Source organism: Ammodytes marinus (assembly GCF_949987685.1).
Source record: "Ammodytes marinus genome assembly, chromosome: 4".
Lineage (NCBI taxonomy): Eukaryota > Metazoa > Chordata > Actinopteri > Uranoscopiformes > Ammodytidae > Ammodytes > Ammodytes marinus.
The window spans coordinates 13,719,851-13,736,952 of NC_137233.1; the positions used below are offsets into that span (position 1 = coordinate 13,719,851).

Genomic DNA, 17,102 nt, shown 5'->3' on the forward strand with positions numbered 1-17,102 from the left:
TGAAAGTTTTTTTCAGCAAACAATTAAAGAAAAACGTATTAGGGACCACTAAAACCATATAATATGGTGTATAATAGTACCGAAAAGTGTATAATATGGGAGCTTTAATGTTTATATTATTTACTTTGCATTCAAAAATTCTTAGGCAGACTTACAAAAATAGACCCACTAATGATGAAACGAATGTTAGTCACATTTTGATTGATTTTATTTTTACCTACAATGGCCCAAACATCCATTGTACTTTCCGTGGTAGAGAGAAAGGTAGAGTTTATTCTTGAATGTTTTTATTTTGTGTTGTGTATGATCAAATATTCTTCCAATTGCAGAGGTTAAGATGAAGTTCGGAAATGCATGATTCATTTCATGAATAAAAGGGTTTCAAAAACAAAGATTTTTCACAAATTACACCCTGACTGACAGTTTTAGACGTATTAACTTGTTACACTAATATTCGGTTAAGTATCCGATAAAACACAAACTACATAGGATTTTGTTCAGTTACTGTTATCAAGCGTGTTAACATTCTTTTATGTCACATTTTCATTAAGCTCACGTACTGTATACATATATACCTGCATTGTATTTTAATTATCCAAAAAATATTAACTGATTAAAATGGACCTGGAACATTATCAAAGGTAGTGGCCTTACCAGGAGGTTGATACGTACCCACCAATCAGTGTCCTCCTGTCCAAGTACCACCAGCACCTGTCCCTCAGCGAAGCTCAGTTCATCATGGTGGTCAGCCTGGCAGTCGTACAGCGCCTCCACCCGCCGGTTCGACGCACCCCGGGGCTGTCAGACGCAAGCAAATAACACTGAAATCTTTCATTCTATTTGTAATACCAATAAATAGAAATAATTATTAGAAAAAGGTCAAGTTTCAACTTTGGAAATGTATGATTCTCAATGTACAATGTATGGAGTGTGTTACTACCAAAATAAGGGACATTGATGAAAAAGGCGTTTGTAAAAAGATGGACTAGATGAAGGAAAACTATCTACACATCATCCAATGTTGCAAGAAAATTCCAGACTGCTGTGAGAGATCTGCAGAGTGAAGTGTGTGTTTAGGAGCAGCCCCTTCCCTAACCACTGCAATTATACACATTTCACTCCGAAGATTCCATTGCAGTTTCCCATACATTTTCTCATTAAGAATTATTTTCTTTTTATAGTTTTTTTCAAAAAAGGTCTGGCCAAACTCTTTGAAAAGTCATAGGACACCTCTCCCGGCCGAGCCGCACGTTTTGATGTATTTTTTGTGTGCTGTTTTAGTTCTAAAGAAAAATAAAAAGAAGTTGAAGATATAATATCACAAATAATATAGTGTGGCCTGCCTCTAGCAGGAACACTTCCTAGTTAAACCACTATAGTAGCCTAAACATCTGACCACTCTCTGTTTGTAGCTTACACACAAAAGCTTTTCTTCTTCAGTTAATGTGTTGTTTTTAGTTCAATTTAGAAATTTAATTATAATCTCTCTTTATGATGAACTGTCAAAGCAGCTGAATTGCAAAAAATTTAATATTGAAAAAAAATCAAGTATGAGTATCTGAAAAGGGTCGAGTTTCAGAAGATGTTCTTCAATGTTCATTTTCAAATCAAATTGAACTAAGTGGCAGCCAATATAATATATATAGTTATATAATATAGGTTGTGAAATTTCTAACCAAAGATCTGCGAGGAAGTGGCTGTGGAGTGGGGCCTCTGCTGGCACTCTCAAAGCTCTGAGAGCGGTGATTAGTGGGGGACCCGTTGGGCGGGGCCTTCCTGGCAGGATGCAGGAAGTGTGAGGAGCTGCCGTCACTGTCTGCCCTCCGAAAACCTGGGAGAGGGAAACAGAATAAAAAACAAATGTATATAAATATTTTAAACTAATAATAATTCATTGATCACGTCAAAAATCCAATTACAATTGACCGTATCAGTTACATCAGTTAGAGAACCAACTTGACATGTAATGTTAAACTTTTGGAATAAAATAGGGGCAACTAACAATTATTACCATTAATAATAAAACTGTATAGTATCTCAATAAAATCAAGAATTATTTTGTTCATAAAAACGCCACAAAAGAGTCAAAAGTTTCCCACGGTTGAAAGTTACTTCTTAAAGTGGCTTTTGTCTTTTTACTTGTGTAAGAGAAAAGTCAGACAATCGGAGAAGCTTGAACCAACAAATTAAATGCAAAATATATTTTACCAACCCATCAAATGGTTAACCATCACTCTCTGCCCTCTGACAGATAATATAAAAAAGTATGTTTTTATTAGAAATTAATAATTGTATATCTATTAAATAAAGACGATTAGAGAAGCAAGTTTTAATGTTACGAAAATTTTTTAATTTTCTATCTAAATTCATGTGGTCCCTGCATCTCCTCAACAGGTTGCAGCTCTTGAGCCGACACAGCAAACAACTATTGAGGGTCACACATGATCGGCTTGACTCATCAGACTGTAGACGTGGAGCTGAGCGGAGGAAAGTGGATGTTTGAAGACAGGAAGTACCTCTATCTGGACGTTCAGTCAAAGAGCCAAGAGGAGAAGACGGACTGGAGACACAGACAGACAGACAGACAGACAGACAGACAGACAGACAGACAGACAGACAGACAGACAGACAGACAGACAGACAGACAGACAGACAGACAGACAGACAGACAGACAGACAGAGTGAAGAGAAGGAGACAGGTTTATCATAGGAAGTATTTTCAGTAAATATTGATCTCTGTAATTCAGTTTCAGTCCAGAAGAGGTCAGAAGATGTTCTCAGTTCAGCTGAAGATGAGCTGTTTCAGCTGGTAACAATTAACAATAACGTACACAAAATTGTAGTATCTACTACATAGATATGCATTACCTACTACATAGATTTTTTTGTTTTGTTTTTAGTAATACATTTTTTTATTAGTTACTAAAAATTCTTTTTTTTTTATTATGTAGTGCATATCTATGTAAAAAAGAAACCTATGTAGTAGTAGGTAATGCATAACTATGTAGTAGCTACTAAACATTTTTTTAAACATGTTTTACACATTTTAAAACATATGTAGTAGGTAATGCATATATACGTAGTAGTTACTACATTAAAAAAGAAAATAAAATAAACCTATGGAATAGTAACAAAAAAAACCTTCAGCTTTGTCATTCGTCTGCTCACATTGTTGACTTAAAACTTAAAAATACTCATCGATTTATATAAATATAATGGGAAACTATTTGTGTATCATGTGGTTCCAACTCTTCTTTGACACTCTGTGATGTTTCCACTGAGAGAAATATTCACACAACTTGTTTATGGTTGGTATGGATGTTTTACATCTCTTGCATCATACATTATACTGGTTACTTTGAACTTACACTCACCGGCCACTTTATTAGGTACACCTGTTCAATGGCTTATAAAAACAAAAAAGCTAACCAGCCAATCACATGGCAGCAATTTAATGCATTTATGCATTTTACGTGGTCAAGACAATGTACTGAAGTCAAACCGAGCATCAGAATTGGGAAGAAAGGGGGTTTAGGTGACTTTGAACATGGCGTGGTTGATGGTGCACGGCAGGATAGATCCATACTTTCATGTTGTTTACGCCAAATTCTGAACCTGCCATCTGAATGTCGCAACTGAAATTGAGACTCATCAGACCAGGCATGATTTTTCAATCTTCTATTGTTTAATATTGGTGATCCTGTGAGAATTGTAGCCTCATTTTCCTGTTTTTAGCTGACAGGAGTGGCACCCGGTGGGGTCTTCTGTTGCTGTAGCCCATCTGCTTCAAGGTTGGTCGTTTTGCGTTCAGAGATGGTATTCTGCATACCCTGGTTGTAAAAAGTGGTTATTTGAGTTACTGTTGCCTTTCTATCATCTCGAAACAGTATGCCCATCCTCCACTGACCTCTGACTTTAACAAGGCATTTTACGTCCGCACAAATGCCGCTCACTGGATATTTTTTATTTTTCGGACTATTCTCTGTAAACCCTAGAGATGGTTTAGAGTTAAAATCCCAGTAGATCAGCAGTTTCTGAGATACTCATACCAGCCCTCCTGGCACCCTCAACATTGCCATGTTTAAAGTCACTTAAAACCCCTTTCTTCCCCATTCTGTTGCTCGGTTTTAACCTCAATAGGTTGTCCCGTCAAGGTCTACATGCCTAAATGCATTGAGTTGCTGACATGTGATTGGCTGATTAGTTATATGTGTTAACAAGAAAATGAACCGCTGTACCTAATAAAGTGGCCGGTGAGTGTATATTTGACTTATATTTTACATAAAAGGTATGCTTCCAGGTCATAAAAAATAAGTGTTGTTCAAAGAAATGGGACTGTCAGTTGAGCTGATGTCACATCATTTCAATTGTTATATTATAGACATAAGATGGGAATTTGTTTTTGAATTCACTTTTGATTGTGTCTCAGATACTCACACACACTTCTTAAAGGAGGAGTCTGGACCGCTGTAGATCCTGGGACTGGTTGGAAACCCATAATCTACACACACAGACACATATAAACACAACACACACACACACACACACACACACACACACACACACACACACACACACACACACACACACTCAGTTAATAACATGGTACCACTATGACAGATTAATTGCAGCATGTCTCTCAGATGTTACCGTTCTTGCTGGACTCGGAGCAGCTCCTCTTGTGCCGGACGCCGGTGGGAGGTGGAGGGGTCGTCTTCCTGTTTCCTGTCAGTGGGAAGAAAACCTCCCCCTCTTCTTCCTCCTCCTCCCCCCCAGCTGGAGGGGGAGGAGGAGGAACACTGGGAGCTGGAGGAAGACAGAAAGTATAGATGGAGAATAGATTTGCGTTTTAATATTATTTGTTTTGTTTTTTAATAATTGTGATCCTATTTAGGAAGAAAATTATCAATATTTTGATCTGATACTGTTGTAGTTTGCAGTTCATAAAAAAACACTTCTGAGTTGCTTAGCAGTGGTCTTCATTTAATGAATGACTGCACAATCGTACATCTCATCATTTTTAAATCAAATCAAATGATCATTGATTATTTGATTATCATTACTCATATTCTTATAATATCACTTTATTCTTTGAGATGGCTTTTACTTACATTATCTACGTTGATGTTGATTATATGTGTATTGCATGCACCGAGTCTGACCACAGTAAAATTCCTTGTATGTGAGAATGTAACTTGGCCATTAAAAGGAGACACTTGAGAAACATTACACATGTACAGTAATAAAAAACACAGAATCTGAGCTCACCTTTGACCCTAGGGGGCAGAGGAGGGGCGGGGGAGGACGGTGGGGGAGGAGGGGGGCTGGTGGAGGCAGAGCCAGTGGTGGTGCGGCTGTGGAGCTCCATGGCCATGGCCAGCCTCCTGCCCACGCTGAGCAGACCGCCTCCAGTTGCTCCAGAGGACGTGTGCGCCATGACGGAGGAGTAGCTGGACTGACTGAAGGTGAACGGACGGGAGGTGAAGGAGAAAGAAGAGGTGAAGGAGGATGCAGAAGACGAGGAGCGCTCCTTCTTCACGGGACCGTTCTGAAAACAGTACAAAGGAGCCAGGGTTAAGTTAGTTAGTACACAAACAATTTACTGACCACTTGAGTCACACTACCAGCACTAAACTAAAAACTATTACTCAAATGATGTGCATCATTGTTTCAATACATGGTATTAGACTTACCCAAAGTCTGGTTGAGTATATATAGGTAAAACAACCTTCGTGCACATAGACAGTTATTGGCCGCGTTTCCCAGATTCGATCGTTCTTTGGGACCAAAGAAGGGTTCGCCTAAGAAGGAGCGCTAAGATAAGGGTGTTTCCCAGATGCCATCTTAAGTGCCTTCTTTGGATAATGCGTAAGATGGAGCGAAAGAAGGTTCTTAGTGGGAGCTGTCCATCGCTGAAACTGAATAAATCGATGCCAGGCGAAATCGATCACCCACCTCTTTATCAGTGCATAAGTCACACACAGACTTTCAGGTAAAGTACCCGGACACTGCAGCAATAATCATAGTGTGCAGGACGTTACATGTAGCCTACATCTGCTGGCTGTGTTTATTTATTTCAGCCTTCAGGCCTGAGAGTTGATGGTGGTGGGTGGTGTGGTGGTTGTGGGTTTATGGTTTAGTGATCAGTGCTTGCTTGGTGACTGGTGGTAAAGGGGTAGGGGCTGGGGGTCGTTGGACCTCAGAAGAGGTTGATATGTTCCTAAAAACGCAGCGCAGCCAGGAGCTGCATCTCCGGGCTGAAGGCAAAATTGCAGCGGGTTGCTCTGGATGTGTGGAGACACCAGAGTGATCAGCCGTTGAATCTCCGCACGGGGCAGCCGGTACTTTGCCAGGACGGCCCGGTCTGATAGCACGTCCAGTGGGGAGAAGTGCCGACGCACGTATGTATTTATGTAAACCGTCTGGCTTCGCGCACGGCGAGGCTGTTGGTTCGCAGCGAGAAGGTGTTGTATTGCAGCCATGGTTTCTCACACGTGCGGACTTTAGCAACGCCTTTACAGCAGGTGGAGCCGCTCTGGATGAGGTTCAGCTGAGTTCAATTAAATCTGTTTCTTTGATATCTGTGAAATGCCACAGGGTTGTTGATGTTTTTTTTGTATGTGTAGTAGTACTATAAACTCACATGTTACCTAGGGGGCAAAACCCCTTTTTTTTTTGAAAAACAGACATGGAGCGTTGTAAAAGGTTGTTCACCAGAAATGATATCCAGGACCTTCCAGGATCCCAACCTGGGTGGACAACCTGGTCAACAAGCTGCTGGAAAGCTACAGGGGGCCGACATAGAGCAAATCACAACCACTGTTTAAGCGAATGGGGGTGGGCTAATAGTGAATTTTTTAAACTTATAGATATCATTATGAAACTTTGAAAGTTGATTACTGACATTAAAACAAAAACTTTTTGTATTACAGTATTTTCCAAAAAGTTTGAATAATTATGAAAAATCCTCAATATCTCACTAATGATGCGTAAATTTGCATATCTGCAAAGCCCCAAAATCTAGATTTTGGACAAAAGCAGGGTCAATTTGTTTTTAAATTTTGAAAACAAAACAAGTGTCCAACTGCCTGAAGCTTTTCCTAATCACAGTTCAAATTTTATCAATAACCCATAGAAAATGAATTTTTTACATAGTTTTTTCCAAGGGAATGTCTAGCCGTTTCCTAAAATACCAGCTGGAGACTCCAAAAGGACACTTTTGGTCCATGGCACATGAAATGTAACTGTGTAAAAAATTTATTTTCTATGGGTTATTGATCAAATTTGAACTGTGATTAGGAAAGGCTTCAGGCAGTTGGACAATTGTTTTGTTTTAAAAATTTAAAAACAAATTGACTTTGTTTTCTTCCAACATCTAGATTTTGGGGCTTTGCAGATATGCAAATGTCAGTAAGATATTGATGATTTTTCATATCTATTTAAACATTTTGGAAAATACTGTAATACAAAAAGTGTTTGTTTTAATGTCAGTAATCAACTGGCAAAGTTTCATAATGATATCTATAAGTTCAAAAAGTTCCCCATTAGCCCATCCCCATTCACTTAAACAGTGGTTCTGATTTGCTATGTCGGCCCGCTGTAGCTTTCCAGCAGCTTGTTGACAAGGTTGTCCACACAGGTTGTGATCGTGGAAGGTCCTAGATGTCATTTTTGGTGAACAACCTTTTACAATGCTCCATGTCCATAAAATCACTTTGCCCCCTGGGTATGTGTGTGGAAAACGTAAACGTCTAATTCATTAAAACATTTTTTTTTCTCTACTATTAGTCTATGTTTATTGCGCCAGTGGTCCGCATTGATTTTATTATTTCGAAAAGTCGAGGAAATAAATTTCCCTGACGCGGCATGATCACTGACGATTTGGTCGCTAAGAAGGTTGTAAGAGTGGGTCAGCTCCGTCTTACAGTTCCATCTTAGTGAAAGAACTTCTTTCGCTAAGAAGGAATCTGGGAAACGCATTCTTCTTTCACAGCGTTCTTAAGAGCACTCCAAAGAAGTACTTAGCTCCAAAGAGGCTCTTAACGAATCTGGGAAACGCGGCCATTGTCCAATGAGACCAAAATAAAATGTACACTAGGCCACAGACTTTTGAGATGAATCACACACGCTTCAATACATATCCAACAAACGAGGGCAATGACTTTGAGTACAGGGAGGACAAGAATGAAAGAAGTACAAAAAATCCCAAAACTGCTTTTCTCTTCCTAAAAAAACATTTGCTTTGATTTAATTGTGCGATCTTAGTCTTAAGGCCTTTGCACACCGGGCGCGTTTTATTCGTGCGATTAATCCGTTAATTAACGAACGTATACAGAGTCAATACAAGCTTCCACACTAGCGCCGTCATTTCGCATCGCGAATTTGCTTTTTTTATTTTTTCGAACTGAGTTCGATTTTTCTGGGACGTCGCTTCTAAAGTGACACGCGACAAAATTCACATTTCAAAACATTCGCTTTTACGTTGCGTTTATTCGCATCGCGCCCGGTGTGCAAAGGCCTTTATGCATCAGGAAAAACAAGCTTTGTGCATTCAATAATAACTTGCAGTTAATAATAGAAAATTAAGAGGATTGTCATGGTTACCTTTTCTTCAAAGTCATCATCACTATCGTAGACATCGTCATGACGAAGCCTCCACTCGTACTCCACATGGACATGATGGTCAAACTGGTTGGATTGGGCCTGCTGCAGCTGCACAAACACACACAGGTACAGTAAGTGTCATCAATATCAATCAATTATCAGATGTAGAGAAAGTGTGACTGTGATCAAATTGATGACCTCACCAGCGCCTCACAGTGGCTGTGCTTCAACCTGCGGCTCACGTCCAGAGCCGTCTCTCCCAACTCGTTCTCTGTTCACAGACGGATTACATTTTTTAAAAGACATTCTTTATTGTCATAATAATCAAGAATTGTGAGGATCATGGACTGTGAAGCCCACTGAGGCCAATGGCTATTTGTGATGTTGGGCTTTATAAATAAAACTGATTGGAATGTATTGGATCAGTTGACCGTGATGATGTCTTTTACAAAGTCACTTACTTTTAATGCAGTTTACTCTTTCAGAAATGTTGGCAATTAAAAAAAAAAAAGATTATAAAAAAAGACCTAATTTTCCAAAAATGTCTTAACTATCAAAACATGCCATGTGTCAACAATGCTCAACGTGTGTGTGTGTGTGTGTGTGTGTGTGTGTGTGTGTGTGTGTGTGTGTGTGTGTGTGTGTGTGTGTGTGTGTGTGTGTGTGTGTGTGTATTACTGATGTGTGTGTTGGCCCGGGCTCTCAGCAGCAGTCTCACACAGTCACTCTTGTTGTGCAGACAGCTGTAGTGCAGTGCAGTGTTTCCTGCTGACGTCTGCGCATCCACGTTAGAGCTGTAGGACATTATTTAAAAAACACACACAGGTAAGCAGGGTAACACATACACACGCACTGGGATGAAATAACTCGTCAGAGCAGACTAACCAGTTTTGAGCGAGGAAGTCCAGAATGTGGAGCGATGTCCTGTCAGCCAAAAGGACGGCTAGATGGAGTGCCGTCTCTCCTTTGTCCTGTTGGCATTTAAACATACTTCTGAGGGTGTGCGTTTATTCATAGGATTATTCCTGTTTTTTTACTGGTTTGTGTACGTATATACAGTATGTATTAACTTAATTGTATACTGGTGTGTGTGTGTACCTGTATGTGTGCGTGGAGCGGCTGACTCAGCTTGGTCCTCTGAGCGTACAGCTGGATCAGACTGTAGATGTCGCAGCTCTTTGTCGCCTCCTGCAGGTTAAGTCGCAGCGCTGCAGCAGAGCTGTGGCTCCGCCTCACGAAATGAACGTCCTGATACTTTGACAGGATGAAGTCTTTACGCTCCGTCCTGTGAACACACACACGCACACACACACACACGCACACACACACACACACACACACACACACACACACACACACACACACACACACACACACACACACACACAGCCATTTTTATTTGAATAACTACCTGTGTGTGTGTGTGTGTGTGTGTGTGTGTGTGTGTGTGTGTGTGTGTGTGTGTGTGTGTGTGTGTGTGTGTGTGTGTGTGTGTGTGTGTGTGTGTGTGTGTGTGTGTGTGTGTGTGTGTGTGTGTGAGTGTGTGTGTGTGCGCGTGTGTGCGTGCGTGCATGTGTGTGTCTCTTACATGTGGCTTTGTTGGGAAGGCTTCAGTGAAGGACTGAGCAGGTTCGCCTCAAGTATTTCATTAAAACCAGAATTTCCAACGTTCCTCGCCAACTGTAAGAGAGCAGGGACAAAAGAAAATTGCAGATTAAATTACAAAACAAAATTGAAATCGTATTAAAAATCCAATAATAACAAATCAAATCTGACAGAATAGAGTCAGGAACTGCTAAACCAGCTCCATCACTGGATAATCCAACTTAAAACAACTCCAAAGTCTGATTTACATGTTAATATCATGTAGCTTGCCAGCTAATACAACACCAATTCATCCTGAGCTGGATCCAGCTTCAGGCTGTCTGGAACTTAACTTGATTGGTTTAAAGGTTACCTGTTTCACAGGAAACAATATGTTTGGAATGGCACTAACTCAAACTTCGGCCATGCAGTGCGTAGCTCCACAAGGCTCCACAATAGGACCTATTTTATTCCTTGTATAGATCAATGATTTGGATTTAATATCCAAAGAAGTTATTTTTATTTTATATGCTGATGACACAAATAGTTTCATTACTGACAAAGATGATTATCCCTTAATCGTATGGCAATATAATATGGGAAAGCAGATGTTAAACTAGTATCTATTACATTTTTTCATTACAAAGGAAATGTGTCAGAATTCCCACTCACTCAAGCTGGGATGCTCATATAGGTCCATTATTGCAAGGTCTGCAGTTGTTAAACATATTTGATGTTAATTCACTTCAGATTGGTATTTTTTAAATTTTAATTTCTTCCTAGTTCCTAATAAGCTTGCTAACAATCTACTTCCAGCTTTTAGCGGTTTTATTGTAACTAGTTTTCAGATCCACTGTTATCAGATCAGATCTGCAGATCTTTCTCATAGACAGTTTTACAGAATCAGTCTCCAATTTTCAATTAGGTACAGGGGTGAGAAAAAAAGTGGACAAAGTTGAAAAAAGTCACCTATTCCAAGTTTATTTTGTTTTTGCTTCTAAACAGATGCACTTTTTCCGCACAATCTCAAAAAGTCATTATACTGACAACTACACTGTGTTTAGAAGTGAAAAGAGGAATATCGATTTTGCCGTACAGATTCACCAATTAATCTACACAAGGCTCAGATTTTTTTCTGAACCTTGGCCCTAATCCCCTTCCATATGGTTTTTCTTATTGGCTAACAGGAAAGACCTACCAGCAGGTCTGAGGTCCCCAGACTGTCAAGACTCAAAGACTGGATCCTGGAGACGTGGGTGCCCATCTCCCTGTGGATCCCTGAACACTCGATACAGGTCAGGATGCCAAGGTTGGTAGAGAGCCACTCAGGGTCTAGAAAAGACAAATCGCAACTAAAATTATTTTTACCATCAAATGTTCTGACAATGAAGTACTGGATTAATCATTAGGTTTATAAAATGTCAGAAATTCAGACTAAATATATTAGGAGAAATTTGGTTTGCTTTCATATAAACCTAAGAAAAACAGTAACGTTGAAGAAGTTGAAACGAGCTACGATTTGACATTTGGTTGACCAATAATTGTATCCCCTAATCTAGTCGTGTACAGTGAGACACATCCAGGTGTGCCTTGGGATTTTAAACAACTAGGCCTATTGCATAACACTGTACAAAATGTTATGAATGAGTGTGACTTGACATCTTTGGCTTGCTCTGGTGGGTCTTTGCCACAGTAACTTTAAAAGCCCCAAGTCAACCCTATATCTAATTTATTTTATAGATTTTGTAGCAGTTTTTATTATTTGTTTTTGACGACGGGGTAAAGTTTTGTTTCTGAGAAAGCAGACAAGACCCCACTGATATATTAATTGATTGATTGATAACCTGGAGCTCCGCAGTCACAGCAGTTGTTGTTTCCCGGCATGCGTCTGATGTCTTCAGTAATGGCCCGGGTGAGATCCTCCATGCTGCTCTCCCCAACTCCTCCCTCTGTCCTCCCCCCATCCAGAGCCACGCTCAGAGCCTCCTGCTTACTGTTACTGAGCACCGAGATCCAGCTGAGCACACACACAGAAACACACACACACACACACACACACACACACACACACACACACACACAAACACAAACACAGATAATTCAACACCTTATCAAATACCGGTTGATCATTCTACATCAACAGATAGTCACAATAACGTTTTTTGTTGACTCACGCCACACACTCCGCTTCATCCTCAGCCAGGAAGTGGTATGTCCGATTATCTGGAGTACAAAGTGTCAAGTCAATTTGATTTATAAAGCAATATCACAAATAACAATTTGCCCTCAGGGGGCTTTAAAATGTGTACAGCATACAAAACCCTGTCTCCATAGACCCTTGACTCTGATAAACAAAATGTGTGTGCGAGTGTGTTTGTTTCTTACGAGAGATGAGATCAAAGCATTTCTTGTCCTCCACACTGGGTTTAACCTGACACGTGAGCAGGTTGAGTCTGGTAGGAGGTTTATTCGGCTGAGAGAGAGAGAATTAACAAACAAGAGATGACTGTGGGCTGTTTCGCACCTGCCTTATTTGGTTCGAGTGAATGGTATTCGGGTTTGTTCCCACATTGTTTGAGCAGGGGATAACACAGCAATCATACTCAGTTGCGCACCAAAAGTGGACCAAACAAGCAGACCAATACCTTGTTGAAGATGTGGTCTCGGTCTAGATGTCCGGACGCTTATGGTGACATATTTATACCAAAGACTAAGTACATTTACCACTTAAATATCAGAAATTCTGAGGTTATTCTCAAAATATTAACCCGATCCGCTGGCTCCGTAATTTAAAAAATAAAATCTAAAATTGCCATTATACACAGTCAAAAGAGTTCAGTTGGACTTTGGGCATTATAACTTAAGTTTTGAAGATTTGAGTTTACAGCAAATCACACACACACACACACACACACACACACACACACACACACACACACACACACACACACACACACACACAGACACACAGCGGTGAGCTCACAGTAGCGTGTGCGATGGTCAGGTAACAGTTGTGAACTGAACATTTCCTCTTCTGCCACATTTTCCTTAGCCTGAAACACAAACAGACACAGTTTTAGGCCTACTAATAATATTACTCATAGTAATGGTCAGTGTTTACGTGTGTGCGTGTGTGTGTGTGTGTGTGCGTGTGTGCATTTTTTACCCATCACTCTTCTTGTAGAGGAATCCTGTCCTTTCTGTCCCATACTGTTTGTCTCCCAGCAGCTGATGCATACTGTACACCTGCTTAGGTAGAGAGTCCTACACACATGCAAACAGACAACCACACACACACACACACACACACACACATGAATTGCCTGTTGGTTTGTATTCAAATGTTAGTTAGTGTCCATGTTTGTGTCTCTGACCTGCTCTGTGTTGACCACCGGCCTCAGCTGATCTCTGAGAAACACCAACTGCTTCTTCTCCTCGTCCTGACGTTGCTTCACCTGCGGACACACGACAACTCACCTGAGCATTGTATGACATTTCACCCAACAATGTTTCAACTGCTTTCACACTCCCATTACTAATACAATTAGCATGGTATATCATTTACTGTTTTGAAAAATCAAAGTAATAGATTTAAATCCACATCTAAGTACAATTAAATGAGGATATATTATAATAATGGCTTGCATCCATGTTTCCTGCTTCCAACGATCAGAAAATTATTGTTTTTTAGATAGTTATTTTTTTATATTGAAGTGTTATTTGTTGAATATTATATCTTGTATAAAGGTATTTCACTCTCTATTGTAAACAGTTTGTAACGATTATCACGTTTTAATTTAAAATCATAAACCCTTAGAAAAGGATCTATTTGCAAAATCATCAGTTATAATAATTAAAGCGGATACGAGTAACATTTAAATATCTTTTAAACAACCTCATGTTTCCTCTGATAATCATAAATTACCTTTAACAGCAAACGAGACCATCAGTGCAAAGAAAGACGTTTTTATATAGTTTTTATTACTGCTTTTGGTCTGGTCGCACACCCAGTCCGATTTTCGGTTCGCTCGTGCAGGCTCTATGGTCACATATCCGTATTGGTTGCAGATTTCAGTGTGGCGCTGCAACGCGATTTGAGAAGCCTATCCCTCCAGGTGAGGGAAGGGGAGCGGGAGCCTTGTTTGAGACAGTTATTTGTCGTCATAAATGACTGATAACGGGGCTGAACCATCAAAGAAAAAAAAGAGAATGCAATGAAGAAAAGCGAAAAGGGAGAGTGAGTGATAGGCGGGCGGGAGGACGTTGCCAAGCAACGTGTATACAATTTCACGAGAGCGAAACTAGACTGCTAAATGAATGAGCGGTTGGTACTAACACAAAGTTTGCTTTGCTTCACCATCATCAGATAACCATTATCTGAAATAGTCATTATTTACATCAACAACACAAACACATTACCTCATCGTGATCCATAGTCTACTAACTGCCGTCTCTCATTCATTCGCTTTCTGTGAGGACACAGCTCCGTGAGAGAGAGAGTAGTTAGGTGACGCTGCTGAATCAACTCATTGCAAGCAGGTGTGTGTACTGACTGGCATTAGTTGATGCAGTGTCAAAACCACTCTCACGGAGCCGAAAAGAGTCCTCACACTTTCAACACACGAACATGCACTATATTGCGCCCTTCTCAGTCCACGCTCACGCGCCTGGCACGAGCATTTGCGACAGCGGGCGTCGTAAAAATACTACCGCTTTTGTCCAAAGGGGACGCCAACGTGCCATCTTACTCGTAGTGCCTTTAAGCATTGGTAGTGTGAAAGTAGGAATAAAAATCTACCATAACGCAACACAACAGTGTGACAGTGCCCCCTAGAGGCTTTGACTCATTGACGTACCGTCGCCAGGACTCCATTCAGCTCCTCCATGTACTGATTCAACCTCTGAGTGGTGGAAACACACTCCTGCAGGAAACTATACATCTCACACACACACACACACACACACACACACAACACACACACACACACACACACACACACACACACACACACACACACCATGTCAGTAAACTGCATGTAGGCTTGTTCATGTGTGTGTGTGTGTGTTTGTGTGTGTGTGTGTTTGTGTGTGTGTGTGTTTGTGTGTGTGTGTGTGTGTGTGTGTGTGTGTGTGTGTGTGTGTGTGTGTGTGTGTGTGTGTGTGTGTGTGCGCGTGTGTGTGTGTGTGTGTGTGTGTGTGTGTGTGTGTGTGTGTGGGTTTGTGTGTGTTCTTACTTGTTGTGGCTGTGATAGTGTTTGATGAGGTTCTGAAGCAGGTCAACTCCTCTCTTCGTCTTTATCTCGTTAACCTTAATCAGATACTGAGAGAGAGAGAGAGAGAGAGAGAGAGAGAGAGAGAGAGAGAGAGAGAGAGAGAGAGAGAGAGTATGAGAGAGAGAGAGAGAGAGAGAGAGAGAGAGAGATGTGTTATCAAGAAGAAGATAATGATGAGGTAGAAATATGAGCAACAAATGATGTGATAATGTCAAACATGTCCCGGTACATAAGATTCGACTTTGCAAGGGACACATGCATGTCAAATGCAGTTTGTCAAAAAATACCTGCATGGCCTACATTAAAGCTATTCTTACCTTTGTAGAGTTTTTACACTTATTTTAAATGACTTTAAAATGGTATAAATAAGGTTTTTACACTCTAAAATGCATGGTAGACCCACCAGGAATAAAAAGAAACAATTATTTCAGTCTCATAATATTAGGTGAAAACTACAACCAATCAAATCGTTCGGACCGAACGATTTAATTGGCCGACAGACCTGTCTGTTTGCCGTCTGCTTGTGTACCGCGCATTCGTGCACGCGCGTCCTCAACGAAAGGGTTTGTTTTGATTCCACGGCAGACAGTAGCCTAGCGAGTAGCGACCATTGTAGAAAAGGTTACAGTGTTGTTATTTCTTGTTATTTCTTACAGTGTGTTAAGCTGTGTTTTGTTTAGTCTTGGGCTGTGACGTCAGTCGGCCAGAGAGCCAGTTCAGTAAGTTTCCTTTCGCTTCTCCCTCGGTGAGATGTGTGTGAGCAAGTTGCCACAGTAAGCCATCATTCGTGTTTATCTGAGTGTAAATGTGAATCACCCGTGTGTGAGTATGTACATGTAGTCCCGATCGCTGTTATAAGTTATAGTTTGTGCATGTTATTAGCGGCTGCGATTCGCGAGTCGCAACAGCTGTTCAAACGTCTCCTCACGAGCGGAGTTTAAGCCTTTGTTCTTTTTCCGCGATCTATATGCGGCTGTGCCTGTGAAAGAAGGAAAATAAAGAGCGGATAAAACCCTACTCCTCCTCTCCTAGTGTCATTATAAGCATAAGTGGTGTTCTGGCCGACATATCTGAAGTGAAACCAGTGATACAAGCAGATCAGCGCGGTACCGGTAGCCTACTACAGCCACCAGTTTCTTCAGCCACAATATAACTCACTTTGTGCACGGAGACAGTATTAAGCAAGTAAGTCTGCTTGTGTAGCCTAAATTAAGTTTCTTCAAAAACAAAACAAAAAAAACGGGGATAGGAATGAGGGGGTGGGGCTGCATTGGAGGAAGGCGGGATATTATGATTGTGCTGAAATGCTCAAACTCACATCCATCCGAACTGCTTTAAGCCTTCAAACCAGCATGCTTTTTTTTGGCTGTTCATATTAGCAGCTATGACTAGCCCTGCATTTTATATCCCATACTTTACCGTATATGTTTACTATATAACATCAGCTACACTTTCAAAAGTATGTACATTGCCTACAGTATGCATACAACTGGCACATACTTCCTGCATTCCACACTCCTATATTCCAATTTAAAGTCACAGCGCTATGAACGTAATTTTTCCCTCTTGCAAATTCTGCAGAAGTGGGGACTTTCAGAAAGGGTGCATAAAGGGCACAGAGAGAGCCCTCATGGACTTGAT

At 40.6% G+C, this 17,102-nt stretch overlaps 1 protein-coding gene across 1 annotated transcript in view; it reads right to left on the reverse strand.

The window, feature by feature from the left end:
- The window catches only part of unm_sa1614 (un-named sa1614), a gene marked incomplete at its 5' end in the record, with an annotated part of 30,776 nt that overhangs the window by 556 nt on the left and 13,118 nt on the right, over positions 1 to 17,102 (reverse strand). Inside the window, 21 exons of the mRNA XM_080025627.1 lie at positions 673 to 798; positions 1,677 to 1,831; positions 2,517 to 2,560; positions 4,438 to 4,501; positions 4,651 to 4,806; positions 5,269 to 5,548; positions 8,605 to 8,712; positions 8,808 to 8,875; positions 9,283 to 9,398; positions 9,490 to 9,575; positions 9,703 to 9,889; positions 10,193 to 10,284; positions 11,387 to 11,520; positions 12,033 to 12,205; positions 12,363 to 12,411; positions 12,574 to 12,661; positions 13,172 to 13,241; positions 13,355 to 13,452; positions 13,563 to 13,643; positions 15,045 to 15,120; positions 15,423 to 15,508. Of these exons, the coding sequence (XP_079881753.1) occupies positions 673 to 798; positions 1,677 to 1,831; positions 2,517 to 2,560; positions 4,438 to 4,501; positions 4,651 to 4,806; positions 5,269 to 5,548; positions 8,605 to 8,712; positions 8,808 to 8,875; positions 9,283 to 9,398; positions 9,490 to 9,575; positions 9,703 to 9,889; positions 10,193 to 10,284; positions 11,387 to 11,520; positions 12,033 to 12,205; positions 12,363 to 12,411; positions 12,574 to 12,661; positions 13,172 to 13,241; positions 13,355 to 13,452; positions 13,563 to 13,643; positions 15,045 to 15,120; positions 15,423 to 15,508 (2,337 nt within the window). The remainder of the gene's footprint in view (positions 1 to 672; positions 799 to 1,676; positions 1,832 to 2,516; positions 2,561 to 4,437; positions 4,502 to 4,650; positions 4,807 to 5,268; positions 5,549 to 8,604; positions 8,713 to 8,807; positions 8,876 to 9,282; positions 9,399 to 9,489; positions 9,576 to 9,702; positions 9,890 to 10,192; positions 10,285 to 11,386; positions 11,521 to 12,032; positions 12,206 to 12,362; positions 12,412 to 12,573; positions 12,662 to 13,171; positions 13,242 to 13,354; positions 13,453 to 13,562; positions 13,644 to 15,044; positions 15,121 to 15,422; positions 15,509 to 17,102) is intronic.